This window comes from Furipterus horrens, unplaced genomic scaffold (genome assembly GCF_987537825.1).
Source record: "Furipterus horrens unplaced genomic scaffold, mFurHor1.1.pri manual_scaffold_39, whole genome shotgun sequence".
Lineage (NCBI taxonomy): Eukaryota > Metazoa > Chordata > Mammalia > Chiroptera > Furipteridae > Furipterus > Furipterus horrens.
Window position 1 is genome coordinate 218,700 of NW_028327209.1, and position 21,860 is coordinate 240,559.

At 44.3% G+C, this 21,860-nt stretch overlaps 1 protein-coding gene across 1 annotated transcript in view; it reads right to left on the reverse strand.

The window, feature by feature from the left end:
* Positions 1-4,933: 4,933 nt before the first annotated feature.
* LOC149990030 (DENN domain-containing protein 1A-like) overlaps positions 4,934-21,860 on the reverse strand; it is a gene marked incomplete at its 5' end in the record, with an annotated part of 86,860 nt that continues 69,933 nt past the window's right edge. The window contains 2 exons of the mRNA XM_090265697.1: positions 4,934-5,038; positions 6,034-6,159. Coding sequence (XP_090121823.1) covers positions 4,934-5,038; positions 6,034-6,159 — 231 coding nt within the window. The remainder of the gene's footprint in view (positions 5,039-6,033; positions 6,160-21,860) is intronic.

Below are 21,860 nucleotides of genomic sequence, written 5' to 3' on the forward strand. Positions count from 1 at the left end.
CTGGGCCTCCTGGGAGGAACTGAGCAAGCAGGACTGGAGGAGCTGGCTGCTGCCTGCTCAGCCTCCTTTGCAGGCACTGTGACCATGTGGTGACTGCCCACAGCCCAGCACTCGCTCCCAGCGGGCAAGGGCTGTGCTCCATTCATCATGGGGATGCCCAGCCAGCAGGTGGGCCCAGAGCTTGCTGACGAAACAACTCTCAGAGTTCCATCTAGCCTGGCGTTCCCACAGACACTGGCACGGACAGGATGCATCTTAAAGCACCAGTATCACCAGTTTCCTCTCTGCTCTAACCATTACAGAGAGCCTGCAGGGGACAGACATAGGAACAGACACCTTCACATGCACTGTCTTAGGGCGACTCCATGATACATGAGCTATGAAATAAGAAACTCCAAACAGGGAAAGGGATGAAATTAGAAGACATAAGTCTATTTTGAAAAGTTCTTTAAAACTAAGGCTACTGTATCATGAAATGTCTCTCAAAGAGAGGGCAGTGGGCCAGTCATAGTCAGATTTCATGATGATACAGTTTTAAAAAAAGGAGAAGTAAAGTAAGATTCTTTTTAAAATTCACTTGTTCTCCACAGGCAGGAGAAAGGAAACTTTCAAGTCAAATTCAAGAACCACAGTGTTATACACATCCTCCAAAAGTTGCCATCTTCTACCAAGCTGAGAAAGGATCCTTGGCCTAGCAATTAAAATCATTTGTATTTTATCCCCTGCTTGCCAAAAAGGACCCCATCCCTAACTAGTTAATCCTTAACACACACTGCTACTCCCAGAGTTGCCTGGCAACTGCTAGGAGGCGTGTCAGAGAGCAAGAAAGGCCTAAATAAATGAGCTGCAGCCTGGGCTGCCGCTTGACATGAATAAAGGGGTTTTTTCCGAACGGAGCTGCCTGGCTGCTTGTGGTTCTGTCATTTAAGTGGAGATGAACAAGTTGGCTTGGCCGATATTGTTAAATATCTTGGGCTTTGCACCTTATATTCTTCAGGTGACTGAAAAATGGGTCACATGCCCTGTGATTTGCAGACACTCTCGTCTCTGCCAGGCAGCAGCAACCTCAAGCCTAAAGAGAGTCAGGATGCAATGCATTCACACTGAACAGAGGCCGCGGGCCAGCCCCCGGCCTCACACACTTCCCTGTTCCTTTATTTCTTTCACCCACCCTTCCATCCATTGTTCCCAAACATACTCATTGATGCCCAGCCTACGTACGCCATGGCCCCTGCCCAGGGCAGGAACACGGAGAGAAAGAGTTTTCAAAGAGGAACATGTGAAAACCAGAACAAAGACAGGTGAGAGGGTGTGGCGGAAGGAAACTGAGTTTTGGAGTCAGGCCGACCGGGGTCTGCCTCCTGGCTCTCCTCCTTACCAGGAAGTCACCTGCAACCTGAGCCTCCATCTCCCATCTGTAAAATGGGAATTAAGGGGCAGTGGTGGGGAATCACTGCGATCACAGGTGAAGCCACCGAGAGGTGAACTGAGCTCCAGCACTGGGGGAGGCCGCTGAGCAGGCAGGAGACGTGGCTGTCACTGGACACCCTTCCCGTCTCACGTCCTGCCCCTCAGGAGAGCCCTTTGAAACCATTCCCCTAACCCTGAACAGCACCCGGGGCCAAGCACAGGGTCCCCAGTGGAAGGCGTTGATGGAGGTAGCAGGTCAGCTCCTGGCCCACGGCTGGGCCTCAGCAGAGGGGCTGTCTTCCTCTTCTCGGCAGGGGAAAGAAAACGAAGCTTGAGACTCCTGATCGGTTGCATTTTGAATTTTTCTTTCCAGTAGGAAAGAAAGAAAAAAAAGGCCAAGGAGCTAAAACTCTCACGTGAGCTCTGGGCTGTGGAGCAGGATCTGCCCACCAATCTCTGCCCTCCAGCCTGGGCTCGCCCCTCTCACGGAGCCGGCGGGCACGCACGGGCTCGGCAGAAGTGGCTCCCACACTGCTCCAGGAGCAGAGTGGGAAGAAGCACTGTCAAGTCTGTCATGTTTCAGAAAGCCAAACCTCTGTGACGCTGCAGTGCCCCGAGTCTCATAACTGTGCCCATGGGCCCAGGGTAGGAAGCCATGCACCTCATCGTTGTGGCTCCAAACAAAGCCCTCGACCTCGGACTGTTCTCCCACTGCCGGCTGCTGCTCAGACCCTGCCTGGCAACCTGCTTCGGAGGCCCTCCGTGCGGCCACACCTGCCTCTGCCACCATCTTTCCCCCTCACTGTATCTACCAAAGGCTTTCAATGTACTTGATCCTTTGACCCAGTCAACCCATGTCAGGGATTCTGCCTAAGGAAATAATGCAGAGCGTGCATGAAGATTCATCTAAAGATGTTCATCACAGTGTGGTTTAAAATGGTGAAAGGTGACTGACAAATAAAAGGAACCCGCTGGGACCACGTGGGGGGCCTCGGCGCTGGTTTCAGAGCGCAGGAACTCAGCAAAAGTCTCTGCGAGTGGAACCCAAGCTGCCCTTTGAAGAGCCCCACAGGTGATTCGGATCCACAGCCAAGTTTTCGAGCCATTGGAGTCACCTGATGGGATATGTGTGGCCATTATAAATGACATTTAAGGACAATTTTTATATGATATAAATAAATGCTTATAACATACTAAAGGCAAAACCAAGTAACTGGGACTGGATTGCTTTGCCAGTATTTCTCAACCACCTAAAAGTAAAAACCCAAAAAACAAAAATCAATTGAAACAAAAAGAACCCCCAAATCCTAGACCCTGGGTAGAAACATGCTAACATGCTATCTTAACTCCAAATCATAGGATTATGGGTGTTTTCTCATTTCAAGCCCTCTTCTTAGCAAGAACAGATGCTTCTGTAATCTGAGAAGCAACGAAAAGACAAGCAGCTGGGGAGGCTGCCCTGTCCCCTCAGCACCGGGCTGCCTGCTACCCCGAAGGCTTATCCAAGTCACCATTCCCCACCGTACCCTCATGTGGCCAGTCCCCCATGCTTCACCCCTTCTAGGGCTCTCATGTGCTTTACAGTCATTATTTTAATGAACCCCCCAAACAATCTTATAGGGCAAGTTTTGTTATCCCATTTCCTGGATGGAGAGAATTGGCTAGCATTAAATCTACAGTGTGAAAACCATTTAGGCCATGTGGTGATGACGCTTGCTCTGAAAATTTCAGGCCCTCTGGCTTTCTTCTTGGCCTTATAGAAAAAAAGCCATATTTACAGATGAGTGGGACTGAAAGCATGACAAATCTGCCTTATTTCAGTGATTCTAAGATGCACACGTCTTCACATTGTATCACCTCTGAAATCTGGGTGCGTCTCGCAGTCCATGGCGCTTTCAATCACAAATGGCAGCATGCTTTTTTCTTAATGGTACATAAAATAGTGGTACATCTTATGACTGAATAGCAGCTTACACTCAATAAAATGTACCATGTTTACAACTAAACCCATCATCCTATCCTCAAAGTGAGACTTTTAATGGCGATATAATATTCTATTGTATGAATGTATCATAAGTATTTACTTAACCAGTTGCCTATTACGGACACCTAGTCTGTTCCATGTGACCATTATAAATACCGCTACTGGGAACACTTTTGCATTAAGCTTTCCTTTTTTCTACTTTGGGCATCATCATCCTCTTCCAGGTCCAAATCTTGAAAAACATTTTGACATTTCCTGACCATTGATTGTTTCCATATTTTCACGATTACTATACTCATCTAGTCATTTCTTCCTGCTACCATTTCCTGGTGTCACCACCAGAGGGCTCTCTTCTGAGCTGGGCCAAGAGGCCCAGGTCTCTGCTTACAGCTTCCCTTTCCATCTATCACTGTATTACTTTCCAAACGTGACTTTTGTCATGTAACATCTGTGCTAAAAACCCTACATTCCCTACAGGGTGAGTGCACACTTCTCGCCTAGCATCCAAGGCTCTATCAAGCTTGGCCCCAAGCTCTTGTCCCATCTCCCCACCTGAACCCGACCCCAGACAAAGTGGCCAAGAGGGGTCCTGCCTCCACGCCTTTGCTCACTCAGTTCATGCCACACCCCCTACAGGAAGGGGTTCTTTCTCTCCCCCAGCCTTACCATCGGACCCAGGTCAAGTTTCATGTTTCCTATGTTTTATGATGCATTGATCCTTACAACCACCTGGAGATATAGAATAACAGGAATTCTTATTTCTTATTCTTAAATTTTTTTTTTCATTCCTTACCTGAAGATATTTTTTCTTTTTTCACTTGCTTTTAGAGAGAGTTAGGGGGAGAGAGAAAAACATCGATGTGAGAAACATCGACTGGTTGCCTCCAATACATGCCCCAAATGGGAATCAAAGCAGCAACCTCAGTAAGGGCCCTGACCAGGAACCAAACCCGCATCCTTTTGCTGTACGGGGCAATGCTCCAACCAACTGAGCCACCTGGCCGGGGCTTATTTCTTATTCTTGTACAACTTAGAAGTACAGAGACAGGCTTTAAGCTTCAGGGCTTCCATCTTTAAATCCAATGCCTTTCAGAGCCGAGTGCAAGTACAACCATAAACTTTGCTAGAGGAGCAACTTGTATCCCGATCACAGATCCAGCAATAAATACCCAGACTCAACAGCCTCTGGATTCTAGACACACACATGACAACCATGAGATCACTGTAAGAGCGGAAATGTTTCATGTCTTTCAGTTCTCAGCAACCCGAGGGAAGGACTGAGCCAATTGCCTCATTCTCATTTCAGAGATGGGAAAACGGCAGTATTTTCCCTGATTTACACCAGCTCTCAAAACTACACCAAACTTGAACGGTTTGGCCGGGTCCAAGTCAGGACAAAGGATCAGAGCCACCTCACCTGAAGACAAGCAGGACATGGGGAACTTGCTTTAAACTGAAGGGAAGTTATTTCTTAGGAAGCAGAAAGAGAGTGCATCCCTTCTCCTATGTGACCATGACATCGCCTGAAGCTGAGGCAGCCTAGAAAGTCATGTCGAAGCACTGGGTGGAAGACGAGGGGCAGGGAGGACAGTGGCATTCGGCTGCTGCTCCCTGAGCAGCTACTTCACAGAGAGGACGTCCTGGCTGGAGAAACAACATGCTGTCTGTTATTACTCTGTTTCGCTTAGACACACAACGGAGTCACAGCAATAACCAGCATCCTTACCCTGGAGGCAGTGCGACCCCTTCCATCTAGGCTGGCTAGGCTGCCGTCACCCTCACCTGCTCAGGATGGAGGGAGCTCTGTGCTCCTGAGAGGAAAGGGCTGTCGGCAAGGTGCCCTCCCACGTTTTCTCCTACACAGAGTGAACCGATTTCTCCATTCTCCTTGGCCAAGAGTAGGCTGAAGAGAGGGGTATCAGATGCAAACTTCTTACGGAAGCTGGGAGAGTTGGTACTTCCATTGGTTTTAGGGCTGACCTGGTGTCTTCACCTCCAAATGATAACTAAGGACCTCACAGGGCAGGGAGGGGGTAAGGCTGAGGCAGGCGGGGCTCAGAAAGGTGGAAGGGCCATGGAGAGAGATAACGTTAGTTCCCAGTCCTCAGCACGCTTAATAGTCATTCACACCAAGGCCGCTTTGGGAGACTCTAAGACATGAATCCCCAGGAGGCTTTACTTTCTCCAGTGTGGGGAAGAAGTCCCATACAGGAAAAGGGCAGTGAGGCTTCAAGACCAACTGGCTCCTCCCCTGTGTAGCAAGTCACGTCTCTCCTGTGAGTCTCAGTTCCTGCATTTGTGCAGTGGAGATGATTATCGCTACCTCGGTCTTCCTGTAACTCCTCAGGGAGTGTAGGTAGGTGTACAGGACCAGGCACTGTATTAATATACAGTCATGCAACTGTCTGGGGAGGGGAGGGGTCTTAACATTCACAGGAGCAGTTTGTGGCTGCTCGGCTTCCCTGTGCTAAGAGTTAGGGCACAGGGAGGACACGCCCCCAGGCCCCCACTGGTAATACACATGACCTCTTCTAGGTGAATTCAACAAGCCGGCCAATTGCAGGTTTCTTGTGGTCCCTGAGGTATGTTTCTTAGCCCTGACCAAACACAGGTTAATAGCATGCCAAGAAGTGACTCACCGGCTCAATCTTCAGAGCGTTTCGGTAGCTGCCGAAGAAAGCGGCCTGGGCCTTGAGGAAGGCTCTGGCCACTCCATCGCCAGTAGTTGTGGAGACCTTCTTCAGCCGGTTCTTCAGGGAAGAGATCTGGTGACCGGGAGAAAGGAGACAGAGGGTGAGGGCAGGGTTGAAGGAAGATGGCTGGCTAAGAACTGTGGAAAATCCCTTGGCTGCTGGGACAGCAAAAATGCGTTTAGTAATGGGGCAGATTTTTGATATTTAAATGAATGTTGCTCCTATTACAGCATTTCTAATAAAACACAAACAAAATCAATTTCTAAGCAGTTATGATGTGCCAGGTAAGCTTCACATAAAATTTCTAATTTAATTCTTTCAACAGTCCTGGAAAGAAGAAATTAGTGTTCCCATCTTACCAGGGTGAAACAGTCTCCGAGAGGTTAGATCATGTGCCTAGGGACAAACCTAAGAAGCGGCCAAGTTGGAACATGAATGAAAGCCTTGTCATTTGACCTAAAACTATACAAAGATTTTTAGGTCAATTTTATTCCCTCTTCAAATTACTTACAAATATTAGAAATAAATGACTTATTTATAATACTTAATATATTATTATATAATAAATTAATAAATAGATGTTATTATATCACTTGCACCTTGTACTCTAAGGGAATAGCAGCTTATAGATAAGCACGCACAGGCTAAAAGAAAACAGGTAAGAAAGCCATAGCAATGGGACAAGTAACCAGGAATAGATTTAGTACATAAAGATAAGCCAGAGGTCTTACATACTGGCTAGAAATGAACTTTTGACTGAACAATCTCCTAGCAAAGTGAAAAGGGATACATAAGAAGTTGTGTGATTCCTTGGGTCCGTGTAGTATTACAAGCAAAGCAGTTACCCAACTGAACAGATTTTCCTGACAGTGAGAACTAAATGAGACTCTTCCTATGTGTCCTCAGTGTAGGAATGTCTGTGATGTGATGGCTGTTGCCCTCAACATGGGAGACGGCATCCAGCGTCTGGGTCTGTGTCCAGTATGCCCTTCGTTCACCTCAGGGCGCCATACTGCACAGCGTCTGGGTGCACCACGCATCCTTGTTCCGTGTGTAAGGTGCCCCTGGAATAGTGCAGTGTGGTGGCCTCGAGTCATTCATTTACTCAGCAAATATTATTTCCTGTGTAGGTGCTGAGGATACGATGGTGACCAAACCAGACATAAGCTCTGCCCTCATTACGCTTACAGTTCTGTGAGGGGAACACCAATACTGGGATGAGCCTGTGACAGAGCTCACCAAGGAGGGCAGCAGGCTTGATAAGGCCTGAAGGAGGAGCTGAAGGGGTCACCTCGGCCAAGCGGGGAGGACCAGTGCACCAAGCATGGGGAGCAGCGTTTGCAAAGATCCTGTGTTGAGGAAGAGTTCAGAGAACGGAAAGGGCTGTGGCTTCAGTGGAGAGAATGAGGGGGAATAGGGCTTAGAACAAGGTAAGAATCGGGGTCCGAAGAGGCTGTGAGTACGTTAGAGAGAAATGTAAAGCTAATGACTGTTTTTAAGCACACAGGTGACATATCAGGGGCATAATTCAGGAATCAGAGGCTTGGATAAAGGACTACCTAATGGCTTGCCATTATTTAAAGATAAAATTTAGGATAAAATCTTTAAATAAAATAAAAACTTAGATTCAGGTGGTTCATGATTTATCTACAAATTTTTAATATGAATGAGGGATGATCATTTCAGGGGGCACAGGTTTCATAGCTTTCCTTGGAACCCTAAAGGTGTCTGAGACCCAAACCAAAAAAACATTAAGAATCACTGATCTGGGATGGACTACACACACCTTTAGAAATGTTCCATGAACATTATTTCTTATTACTAAGCTTCTGATAAGGGATTTTAATAGCTTATTAAAAAATACATATCTTATGTGCCATAAAATTCGTTCATTTAAGTATATATATAGTTCAGTGGTTTTTAGTGACAAGGCTGTACAACTACTACTATTATCCAATTCCAGAACATATTCATCACCGCCTCCCCCCAAAAAGAAGACTCATCTTGTTGGTAGTCACTTCTTATTCCCAACCAATCCTCCTCTTCTCCTCCTCCCTCAACCCAGTCCTAGGTAACCATTAATCCACTTTCTGTCTCTCTGGATTTGCCTACTCTGGAGTCATGTAACACGTATGTAATCTTTGTGACTGACTTCTTTGACTAAGCATAATGGTCATTATGAACAAGGTTCATCCATACTGTAGCACTTACTAATACTTCATTCTTTTTCATAGCTAAATATTGCACTGTATGAATATGCCCCTTTTATTTGTTTATCAGTTGATAGATTTATTCATCAACCCATCTCGGTTGTTTTTATTCTTTGTCAATTATAAATAATGCTGCTATACATATTCATGCGTAAGCCAAAGGACACATGGAACACAGTGCTTAGTGCATAGCAGGTCATCAGTAAGTGTCTACTGAGTATAGGGGGGGAATCCTGAGTTGCTGCCAACAGGGTACGCCATATGCCTGGACAGTCAACAGAGTGTAGAGAGTACTGACATCCTCCTCTGATGAGTCAGAAGTGACAGGGACATGCATTGAGAGGGTGGCCGCCCCATCTCTGGAGGCAAGCTAAGGAAAGCACTTTTCCTCTGGAAGCAGTTTGGATTCTGTCTCAATACCTGAGCGTAAATACCCAGTTTACTGTGACCTCCTCTATTCTGGGACACACGAGCTCCCACACCACAGTGGTGGGAACCCATGAGGAGCAATGCAGGCCACCTGGCACCCAGGCAGACTCTGCCATGGACTTCCAACTTGAAATAGCGATGCAAAAAAGGTGCATGCTTTATTAAGGTGTTAAAACTATTGTCCACTCCCCACCCTCCAAATAATAAAAACCCTGCCTCTCCGGGAACTTGGGTGACATTTCCATCCTTTGAAATGGTGCAAACCACTGTCATTCTTCTTCTGGCTCTTCAAAGGCCTTGGGCCACCTGCGCCTCAGATTATTCCTCACTTAACCTTCCCTGGCCTTTCCTGTTCATTCGGGAGGTGTTTAATTACCTTGGATTCACCAGCCGCACTTCAGGTGAGCCTCTCCTAATGGCCTCATTACCATTTTACACAAAGAGGGAGTTGCTGATGGTAACTGAGCAAATATGAGTGTGTGCCTTCCCGCCCGCCCAGCTGGTCTGAAACCAGCCAAGGGGTCCTGGGCTCCTGGCGCCCCTGTGACTACTTAGGCCAAGACTTCTGAAGCCCTCCCCTCACTCTGCAACTCGGAGAAGCTTTTGTCAGCACTTCCAACTTGGAAACTTCAGGTAGATGTTAGTGTTTTGTCCTTTAAATAAAACCGAGGGAAGAAAATCTAAGGCTTAAATAACCCAAAGTTATACATCTAAAGCTGAACTTGCTCTGAGTGCTCCTGGGAGTCCTGATCAACATTAACATCAGGGTTCACCAGGCTTAAGGTGGGGGGGATGGAAATGCTCATGAGGATGGCTTCCTTCTTCAACCAGGTATCACTGGAGGCAGGCAGAAAACAAAGGGGAGGGGGTACAGAATTGAATACATTAGCCTCTTCCACTGGGTTAAGCACCATCCCCTGGCCTGTCTCCTAGGCCAGATCTGGATGCTGGATTACACATGTCTCTTTCCCTTTCCATAATCATTCTCACTTCCTATCAACACCGCCCTAAGTATGTCCTGAACCAACCCTCTCCTCTCAGAGCCCATGACCTTGGCCATCCACTGTTCAGCTCCATCTATGCTTTCGGGCCCAGACTGGTGGGGTGGTTTCCTAGCTGGGCTCTGTGTCCAGTTTCCCCTGAACGCCCTCCACCCAGAGATGTCCTAGTCGTCTTGGGAAAATGTGAATCTGATCACTTCAATCCCTCCCTCAAAATCCTTCAGTGCCCTCACCCCGGGCCACCAGAGCCTTCAGAAAAACATCCCAGCTCCTCAGAGTGGTCTGGGGGGCTTTCCTCAGTAGGCCTTGCTTCCCCCAGCCCCACTTAAAGTTTTACTAGACTGATACTGAATTCTGTCTAAAGCATATATGACTCTTCAGCCCATACTCATGCCAACAACTCAGATGGAGCTGTCCCTTGTCCCTTTCTCTTCTGCTCGTGAACATCTCTTCCCACTGAAAGACTATCCAAGCGTCTGTCAATGACATCCTCACAATGAACTACTGCATAGCTAAAAAGAATGTGACAGTACTCTGTAAACTGACATGAAAAGATGTCCATAAAATATTGCCAAATGGGGGGAAAATACACAAACTGCAGAGCAATATGTACAACATAAAGCATTTTAAAAATTATAATATGTACATATATGTAGTATAAATCTAAAATGCCGGGTATCGAATTTTAACCATGTAGAGATGCTTTCTATTTTATGGACTTTTGATTGTTTTGATTATTCTTTATAAAAAAAGCATATGTTACTTTTATAATAAAGAATTTAAATGAGGTATTTTTCTTTAACAGTCAAATTAAACATTGCCTTGGGTTAAGGGAAAGAGGGAAGCCAGATGTCCCCTCATCTGTGAAGCCTTCCCTAACCCCTAAGACAGGGTTAATGACACCCTGCCTGCCCCACTGGGACTGCCTAGGTGATTCTTTGGTGAGCTGCAGTGTCTACCATCTTTCCTGCCAGACTCCTGATTTCCCAGAAGGTCCAACAGTGCTCGGCCCAGTGTAGTCATCCAGCAGTTTCTGCTGAATGAAAGAACAGATGAGCAAGTGTTTTTGACATTCTTGCAAGGCATTTCCAGTGGCTGAGCCTCAGCTTGGAAGCAAGTCTAGGATCTCATTTGATCATCAGAAGAAAGTGGTCTCAGGTGGGAAGGGCTGGGGGAGAAGCCAACACTCATCCCTTCCCCTACTGTAGGAGGCCATCATTAGGATGCAACCAGAACTGCAGGGATAATGAACCTGCGGGTGCTGAGTGAGTTCAAGTGGACAACCAGACCAGTCTTACACAGCACTGCAAACGCAACACGTCCAGTGACACACGCAGAGCCCCTCAGCCCCACCCCACCCGCGCTGGCTCCTGTTCCACCTGGTCACTGGAGGCTCCCCTCTCAGGGCTCTTGGCTTCACCTGCTCCTCCCCTGCTGCGTTCCACATGCAGGAGGGTGGAGAGCCTGAACCACATAAGCCTAAATCTAAGATTAGAAACCTTGCTTCCGTACTTTCTTAACCTCCCTAAGCTTCAGTTTCCTCTGTTGTAAGACGAGGTATCGGCAACAAATATGCACTGTGAGGACCAAAATATCATGGATGTAAAATGGATAACTCATGTAGAGGACTGCCTACCTTTTTATTATTGGTTCGGGTTCCATCTTTTACCTACACTACTGCAACTGTCTTTCAACTAGTGGCCCTTCCTCTATTTCTTCCTGGTCCAATCGATTCTTTGCACTGAACTATCTTCTTAAAACAACACACTCAATCTTATTAACCCCTTCCTCTAAAATCCTCACTGGTTCTGTACTGTCAGCGTGAAGTGCACACTCCTTAACACAATGCCCAAGGCCTTCTATGGGCTTGGCTCAAGCTCTGTTTCCAACGTTGTCTTTTCTTCGATTTGAGAGGTTGCAAAACCATTCCTAAACCTGGGATATCCTTATCCCATTATCTAACAAAAACCCTTCTATTTACAAAAAGAAAAAAAAAAAAAAAGAAAGGCCTCCGACTTCCTGTACTGCTCTCTGTCACAACCAAGAGCTCTTTCTCAGGGCACGTGAGCCTGTGCCCTTGGTGGATGACTAATCTCTACAGGCCCCACACTGAAGATGTACTGGGGACAGAGCTGCGCAGGACCAGAGCCCAGCTCCAGGCAGCTTGCAGTCAAGCTCCCCAACATGAGCCCCAAGTTAACTTATTGCTACAGTACTTCAAAAAGGGCTCTCATGTTGTTTACATCACCATCCTTCTATTTAACCTTTTATATAACCAGAAGTTTACATAGCTTCTTCTCTGCTAGAATTAAAATTACTCTTGCAATTCATATTGGCCCTCAACAAACGCAAATTTATTTATCACGTCGTTGCACATTGTGGGAGAGGAGGGGAGAGGTGAGAATAAGGATGGCATACTGTTCACTTCCCCACCTCTAAGACTCTCCCATCCAGCCTTCTGCATCAGTGCTGGCACCCCAAGATCATTTAGCAGCTTCCCTATTGATCTGATCATAAAGACTAGAGTCCCAGCCTCGCCCACTAGGCTCTGTGTGATCTGGCCACAGCCTTTTGCTGACGCCTCCATCCCGCTCCGTGGCGTCAGCCACGCCCTCTCGGCTCCAGCTGCATGGCCTCCCTCCCACCCCAAGGCATCTGGATGGGCCGGCTCCTCTGTTCCCAGAGCTCTTTCCACCAGCGCCGCCTGGCATTCAGCACTGTCCGCGAATAATCTATCAATTGTATTGTCCTGTGATGAATTGAAATGTTTATTTTATTTCATTTTAATAAACTTAAATAGTCACATGTGGATAGTGGCTTCCATGTTGGACAACGCAGGGTCCTAGATCAAGGACTACAACCCTTCAGATCTCAGCTCAAAGATCACTTCGTCAGTCTGACCACCTCAGTCTAGACCAAGGTGTCCCGTTTTATACCCTCACCGTACCTCTCCTTCAGGGACACACAGCAATTTGTAACGCTACATTTTTCAACAACCTAATATATGAGGGGGGATCCCCAAAACGGAATTATCTTCTGGAAGGCGGGCCCCTTGTAGTACAGGCCTCCTCACTCGGTGAGTGTCCTAGGAGCCCATCTGTATTAGTCTATTGGCTGCCATCGCTGTGAGAGGCTGCATTCGGCTTCAGCGAACTTTTTTGAGGACTCTCTCACTGCATTTGCCCATTTCATGATGGGTGATATATGAATGCATCTGCTCATGCTGCACAGAGTATTCAGAGTTTCTGGCCAAAAATGGCATGACCCCTGTGCCCCCTCCCTTCCTATTCACTTGATCTCACCCAGAGTGACTTTTTGTTTTATTTTGTTTCCCTGGATGAAAAAAGTCCTCAAAGGGAAATGTTCGCTGATGTGTAAGAGGTGAAACAAAAAATGGCAGAAGCACTAAAAGGCATCAACATCAACGTGTTCAAAAACTGTTTTGAGCATTGGAAAAAAAGCCTTGATAGGCATATTTCATCAAATGGAGCGTACTCTGAAGGTTACTGAGAGTTAAACAGGTAAGAATAGATACACAATTTTTAATACATAAATTCCGGTTTTTTTGCCACCCCCCCTTGTACACCTGTCCCTTCTATTAGACTGAGCAGCCCACCTCACGTAAGGGGTCAGTTACTCTAAATGTCTGATGCAAGTCAGCTAGTGCAGGGGCCCCACTTCTCTCCCCTGGGAGCTGCATTAATTGCTCAGTGTAAAAATTGGAGTTAAAAAAAATTTTTTTTTGGACAATTCAGACACCCAGCAGTAGCTGGGAGGAGACAATAGACTCGCACTTTCTTTCCCTCTTTAAAAAAAAAGGCCCTTATGGAGTCAGGCATATTGATTCTTCCTTTTCTGAATAAAGCAAGCATCAGGGCGCCTGGAGGATGTCTGGGTCTGGAGAGTAGAAAAGGGACTACTTACTGCCTTGTTTTCCTGTTCTCAGGGGCACATTTACACTGGCTCCCTCTGCTATCTTCACACAGGCATGGCGTTATCTTACCTACCTGGGCCTTAGTTAGTGCTTGCCTCAAATTTGAAGCAAAAAATCTTGATATGTAAAGGCAATCCTACCCCACTCTCTTTCCCAGTAATAGTTTCTAGGAAAATCAGAAATTTACCAGGAGAATGGAGCAGGAACTAACAAAGCATCCCACTAGGGGCATAGGTCTCTGCTCCCTCTGTCCTAACATCTCATGGGCTGAGCATTAAGTCAAAAAGTTAGAGGCAAGCGTGACAATTCTAAGCAGCCTCTTTTTTTGTCAGACAAAAGGATTAATTTTCATTAAGTGAAGGCTACTTCACTATATGCTATAACAGCTTTGTTGAGTATCCTATGAACAAACAAATCAAGTTCTTAGGATACTATTCTTGGAGTAAAAAAGTACAATTTTAAAACAAAACCAAAAAGGCCCATTTCTACTACCTGCCAAATAAAACTCGGGAGGAGTCTCACACAAACCAGGGCATTCCAGCCCCCTCCCCATGTGTGTAATCCATACTTTGGCATTTTAAACTGAAACACACAACAGTGAAGACTTTTCCTTTTTTTTTATTTGTAAAACTGATCTTCCTCCAAACCCCCTTTTTTGCCCAGATGAAGTGAAATTGTCTTTGTTTTCCCTATAAAACAATTTAGCTTCAACACCACACACACACACACACACACACACACACACACAGACACTTTCTTAATGCAGCTGAAAATCTGCCCAAGCTAAAGGAAGCTACAAGATCTGAGTTCAAAGTAAATGTGTATTTAAATCATTAGGTGGTCATTCAATAAAAAGAGTATTTTTAACCAAATATGTGCATGCATATATGCCTATATATATGTATGTACCGGGGAGTATTTTCAAAGAAGGTTTTTTCCCCCCATACTACTGGCAGTTTAAGTTTAAAGGTCAGACTTAAACTATCACCATGTTTCACGATGCAATCTGTGCAGTGCCGCGTAATGAAATGGTTCAGTAAAGGTGCTCGTGGAAATTCTTTTAATTAGGTCTAAGGCTTTTCAGTTGTCAACATGAATAAACCAAGAACCATTCTCTTGCAAACACAATGCACAAAATAAAAATGTAAGTTACCTTTGAAAAAAAAGGACATGCATTTGCAAAAGGAAAGTTATACATGTATATTTTTACAACATATCCTCTACCAATTAAAAAAAAATACCCAAATCTTTCAACAACAAAATGGACTGCAAATAAAAAATAAAGGGGTTGCTCTATTTCTAATGAACCAGGACACCATGCCTGGTTCTAATGAAAAGTATTTGGAAGAAGACACAAGTTAATCATAATTAAAAATGTTTATCAAGAGACTAATGACTTTCTTTGTGAGCAAAAGCCACCTTTCCATTTAACTGTAATTAATTCCACAGATTAGCGGTATTTCAGTCAGACATGTGAGTGTTCCATAATGACTCTTTCAAATTTAATATCTATTAAAATGCACTTTTTTCCCTCAGCACCACTATCTAAGGCCCAAAAGATGAGCATATCACAGCAGGAGCATCAAGATTTGCTTTCAAAGCTGTGTTGACAAAATGAACTACTTAGATTTGGCTGTTTTAGCTGTCAGTTCTAAGTTGAATCTAGGTATCAAAATATGCAAAATGAAAACTGCAAGAAAATGGTGGCTTGCTTAGGGAAGTTGGACTGTATTTGCATTGAGTTCTGATGGAAAAAGCAAAACTGAAAGAAGGACTACAAATCACTACCAGTTCAGGTTCACATAGATACAAGTTGGTCATAAAAGCCAAATGGCCTGCGACTTGCCATGGAATGGGAGAACTCAAATGGAGCAATGGCAGCATGTAATAAATCAACACATCGATTGATTAACCAATGAATAAATGTGTAGCAGCCCCTGGGGATGCAGGGACAATACCCAACAAACAGTATGTTGATTTACTCTGGGTTCAGACAGACCTGAGTTCAAATCCTGCTACTACCTGGATTCCTTTAGGTAAGTTACTTAACCTCTTCATCTATAAAAAAGGGGTAAACACCTCTCCCACTTTTTGCAGGACTCTTAGTAGATTAAATGTCAGAGACTTTCCACACATCAAGCACAGTGGCTGGCACTCAGTAGGAGCCTAACAGATAGTGACTATTCTGCATTAGCTCGGCTCCAAAGCCAAAACTATCCAAGCCATTATTTTAGCATAAAAAAGAATACTGGGCTCACAAATAACATTTTCTAGGGCATCAATTACTGAAATGTCACTCATTATGCTAAGCCTAGTGGGTTTATTTAGTGACCCAAACTCTAGTGTGTATTTGGGAGTTAATGAAGTGCCTGGTGTTTACATAGATAAAAGCGGGATTTGTCTCAGCATCAATCTGGGCTGAATGAATATAGATTTCCATGCTCAGGGAGGTGGCCAGGCTGGCTCCATGGTGGATCACATGGATACATCCACACGGAGTGAGATCTCTCTCCCAAGGGGATCTGGGCATCTCCACCTCCTCAGGGGAGAAAATACACAGGAAGGGGGGTGGGAAGTGTGTAAATAGACGTGTTCCACAGTGTCCCTGCTGCGATGAACAACTTGATCCACTTACAGTTCCAAACACATGATGCATAAAAGAGCTGACAGAAATTCAATTCTTCAAAGAAAAGCATCTGCTCTCTAGTGAGAACAGCCAAATATTAAGCAGTTTTAAGGCAGGGCAAAGACCTAGAGGAGCGCACTTCATTATCTAGATAGCCAGAGTAAAGAAATGCAGAGGATTACAAATGCACGAAAAAGTAGCCCGAGATTCCAAGCATTAATTACCTGGAATAAAATGATTCAAGTTAAATCTTTGTTATAACAAATATTAAACCCAGCTGTGTTTATGTAGCAGTTGTGAAAAAGAAGAAAAAAAGAAACCCGCGTCCGATATCTGTGAGCTCTGCCGGTTAATTGAATTTGCTGGCAGCACTTCCTCTACCACCAGCCAAACACCCTCAAAGACAAAATGTAGCTTTTAAACAGACCTGGGGAAAACGGAATCAAGAAATTTCAACCATTAAAACAAAACTCTTTACTGGTATAAAAGTAAAGTAAAATTCAGTAATGAAAGGAAGGAAGTCTCTTAAACATTTACTGCATTCCAAAGCTTGGAGCTGCGGTTTATTGCTGAGGTCTCTTCTGATGTCCCACAGTGCTCCTGCCCCAGCGTCTTTAATGAAGTCCCGTAAACTCCCATAAACTACTCGATTGTTGACAAATCATACGCACACACTCCGGGCAAGGCCCACTGGACCACGATGCTCCTTCCCTTCCTGCCTGAAATGAGTAAGTCGTGGAGTGGACACTGTCATGGAGAGCAGCCCAACACGGAACAGAGGCCTACAGACAGTCCTTCAAAGGGCTGAGGGATGAGAGACCGGATACTGGTCAGAATTCTCTCCCGTAAACTGTCCCCTGACTCCCAAGTCCAATATCAGTAGTTTTGGGTGAGGGAAAGCTTTGGCCAGATTCTCAGAACCAGAGAAGCAATAAGACATTGTATCCGACACTCAACCCTCTCGGTCTGAGACGAGTATAGAGCAGATCTCATCATGTTATTCCCTGGCTTAATAATCTTAGCTGATGCCAAAGCTTGTTTCTATGACAGAAAGCCATTCCCAAATTGGTCTCCCCCATCTACTTTGGTCTCATCTTCTGTCCCCCTCCGCCACCCACCCTACGTCCCAGCTGGACTCAATGGTTAATCCCTGCCCAAGCACATCCTCTTTCGTTCATACTCCAGCCTCCATTCATTCCACGCCTGCCTCCCAGTATGTCTATCTCTTCTTTTCCGGGAATAGTGACTGTTACCTACACATCTCTGTGTCGCACTGAGCCTACATCCAAAAACACGTTGTCTGGAAAGTGCTCTCCATTCCCGAACCGGCTATAGAACTGCCAGCTTGGGACACCGAACCAGAAGCGTCAGGGGCTCTCGTCGATGGAGGCTAAGCTGCTGGTGTGAAGGGTAAGTGGGTAGGAGAGCAGCAACAGATGTGCCAGGAGAGGGAGGCAGAGACTGGATCATAGGGCCATATTACGGGGCTTGAATTTTACCCAGAGGAAAATAAGGAGCCAGTCAAGGCTCACTTAGAATAAGGTCTATGTCTTAATCATCCCTGCATGCATTCTACCCAACGTAAAGCACAGCACATAGTAGGTGCTCAGGAAATGCCTGAGGTCTTTTACTGTATTTTCCCCAGCTTTATTGAAGTATAATTGACAAAACTGTACATATTTAAAGCATGTAATGGGATGATGACATGGACATTATGAAATAATCACCACAATTCATCTAATTAACATGTCTACCATTCGCACAGCTATCTTTTTGTATTATTAACTATAGTCACCATGCTGTATATTAGATGCTCAGAATATAACATCTTGCCATAGGAAATCCCTGCTGAACAAATAACCATTCTGCCAGCAAATACAATATATGCTTTCACATGGCAGAGGGAGTACTGAGACTATAAGGCCTGTACGCACAAAGGTTTATACTATAAAAGATACTCAATATAATCAGGCCTGCCCATCTCCCCAGTCAGCATTTTTTCTTCCTATTGGGATTTCAAGAATAGCTGCTTTTTTTTTCTTTCTTCTCCTCTAAGTTTACTATTAGTTACACATTTTTCAGAAGGGCAGACAGCCTATGAAGTCTGCTCTGGAAGATCGAGTCCTTTGCTTCTGGGATCAAATGCACTGTTGACTAGCAAGGCCAGCACACCAGTTCGTAGGAGGCCCTGGAGCAGCCGCTCCAGATTCTAGGGGTACTCAGAAGAGAGGCAGCAAGCAGGCCCTGGGCCTTATTTGAACCTGGGCCCTTCTGAACCAGTTTTGCGTTTGGACTCCAAAGATAGTCATCTACATGGTATAGCCCAATTTTAATGTAATTTGAACCAGTCCAAAGGTCACAATTAAATAGGACACTGTCATTCATTCAGTAAACATTTGTTGAGTACATGCTATATTCGGAACTCGGAGGCAGATACAAACAGGAAGAAGGTGCAGTGTTCAGTGCCTAGCCTAGAGGGGTCTGAAGAGCGGGCACAAGAAGACAATAATTCCACTATGACATGGCGAGTGCTGTCACAGAAGGACGTGCCATGTACTTTGAGAACACAAAGGACAGCACATTTTACTACTGGGGGTGGGGGTGTCAAGGAAGACTTGATTTTACAGAGACTGGACAACTGATTGGAGTTCGATGAGACTGAAGACACAGCCTGCAATTCGGAAGCCTCTGCCAGGCCCCCGGTTTCACAGCAAAGGAGAAAGCACAGGGTCGAATAACTTGCTGGCCCTAACACAAGAGATCAAAATAGCTACACATGCATTTCAATGAAAGAAATTAATATTATATGAATTTTAAAATTTTCAAAAGTAGGTGCTAGCTTTCATATTATTGATAAAAGTGAAAACAGGCATGATCTTCTGAGGGAAGTCGTGGTATTTAAAATGATGATCAGAAGCCTTAAATTTTTATATACCCATGATTCAGAAATTCTGCTTGCAGGAATTCATGAAATTGCATTAAATGATGTAGAGACTTAGCTACAAATACGTCCAATACAAAATTTGAAATTATAAGGAGAGGATTGATCAAGTATATTATGGTATATATTTATACAGTGGAATGGTACTTCATACATTAAGGGGTATGAATTTTAATGATTAAAGTGGCCACAATATATAAATGGTTTTCCATTTTCCTTTTTGTGATGCAGAGTAATGAATGTATTATACTTTGTAAACATATATCTATAAATTATGTGGTTTCACAAATTGAATCTTACCCACATTATGTGTGATGCACTCTCATATTTTTTATTTAACTCCATTTTTAAAGAATGCTTGTTGTGACCTACTAGATTGATTTTATGGTTTCACTAATGGGTGACTACTTGCAATTTGAAGAAAGTCATTTCTAAGTTGTAAAGTAAAATCCCAGTGGTATTTAATAATCATGACCAAAGAGTCAAAATGCTTGACATTCAATATTCCAGTAAATTGTAGCTGTAATGTACACTGAATTTCTCCTGTCTCTCATCAAAAAGGGGAACTCCGATCTGGGTCAAATGTTGAATAAATAAATGATTGGATAAATACATGAATTTTCCAAGTCCTAGTGTTTAAACTAGATTGCACACTTAGCTTAGTTCATTCATTCACCCACTTCATAGATATTCACCGAATGTGCCTATGAGCCATGCACTGTGCCAGGGCTGCGTTCACAAAATGCTTTGGAGGGGAAAGAGTTAGGTAAGTAAGCATCGTGTTAGAGTAAACAGCATAAAAGCAGTATCGGGAAAATGTTACGGAAACCTAGAGGCGGGTGTGTCGGACTGTGGGAGCATCACAGCAGTGACATTGGAGGAGTGCCCTACAGAACAAATAGGTTTTCCCAGGCAGAGAAGAAGGAAGGGTCACTCTCCACGGGGCTGGGAAATGGGGTGTGCACAGTACAGTGAGGAAGCTGAGGCTGCCCGTGGTCAGCACCCAGCTTGTGACAGAGCCTGGATGGCACACAGGGCAGCTGGGAACGCCCCCGGCCTGGTGCACTGTGGGTGCTCAGTGTGGTTCCTCTCTCTCCACATGCTTTGAGACCTCTTGGATCTCTCAAAAATTGCACCAAGGAAGAACAAGAAGTTTAAGTGGGATTAAAATGCTTCATTAAATTATTTGTGATCTTTTAAACCAAAGAATATGGAGGAAGAGAAACTACAGTCCTGAAAATAAAGAAACCATAAAGCCAAAAGTCAAGGCATTCAAGTGTTTCAGAGGAGGGGAAGAAAGATGATTTTTTTCTATCAAAAAACTAGTAATAAATGATATCAGAAAATTTGGGAAATAAAAGAAAAAAATGTTAACTCATAACTTTATCATCCTAATACACCACTGTTGGTAACTTGAAAGGTCTTTAAAAAATCTCTTATATCTGTGTATCTGGTTGTTTTTCTTCATTATGGCCACAGGAGATACATCATTTAATATTCTTCTTTTCCTACTAAATTGTATCTCTTAGTCCTTAGCATTTCCTGTGCTGCCCACGTTCTTCATAACCATCATTTTGAATGGCTGTAGAGTACCCTCCATTGAATAGCAGTCAGAGGGATTATCTTAATCACTCCCCCTAATTTTGGGTATTAAGGTTACTTCCAATTTTGGTTAACAGAAAAGAATGCTATTTGGTTAGGTGGCTTTCTTCATTTAAAAGTATTTGCCAGAAAAAACCTTGTAAGAGAATTATTGGGTCAAAATGGAATACATTTTATGTCCTATTACATATATCGTATAAGAAACACATTTTAAAAGAACACCAGTCAGGTTATGGAAAGCATGAAGTAAAAGAAAGGAGAGAGAGTAAGCAGATGGAAAGCTTCCATATGTGGGTGCATACACAAAACCTGCAAATTTCAGGCCAAAGAATATTAGGTGTGGCTCCACTGAGCCCTGGGAAATCCTGTTCCTCAGTGATGAAGTGTGGTATGTCCACATCACTGAAAGCCTGGGAGACTTCAAACTCCCTTTTCCAAAGCTTCTTAAAAGCCCTTCTAACTATCCATTGGTTTACACTTAACACAAAGGAACAAGAGATGTTCTTTAAATATTAGGAGGGAAATACAAGAGAAGACTGCTTGGTTAAATGGCTGCGGAGGGAGTGGACATTGTATTTTTGTTCTCAGCATCCACGCGGGCTTGAGATACACATGAAGTCTGTAAATAGGCCTTTAGATCAATAAAAGATAAACTATTATTGCCACATTCCTCCTCCAAAATGCACAGCAAGGAACAACACGATATTGTCAGTGAAAACAATACATCAGCAAGTTTCATGGAACCCATCAAGGTACCGCAGCATTAACCTTGCAACCCTCACTTTTTTGTTAAGGTAGAGAAAGCTAAATGAGATAAGATTACAAAATTTAAGACTAAATTGTCCAGGTATCTGCTTAGAAAGCCGGAGCCACCCTACCTGCAGTTACCCTTTCCCCCATGTTCATAAATCATGTGAAAATCAGCAGAGTTCTGAAAACTACTCAGTAGTGGTACCTCCTTTGAAAATTCATTTCTAAGGCCTCTTCTTTTAACTTAACTTTATTCAGTCACACCTTACATCAAAATGAA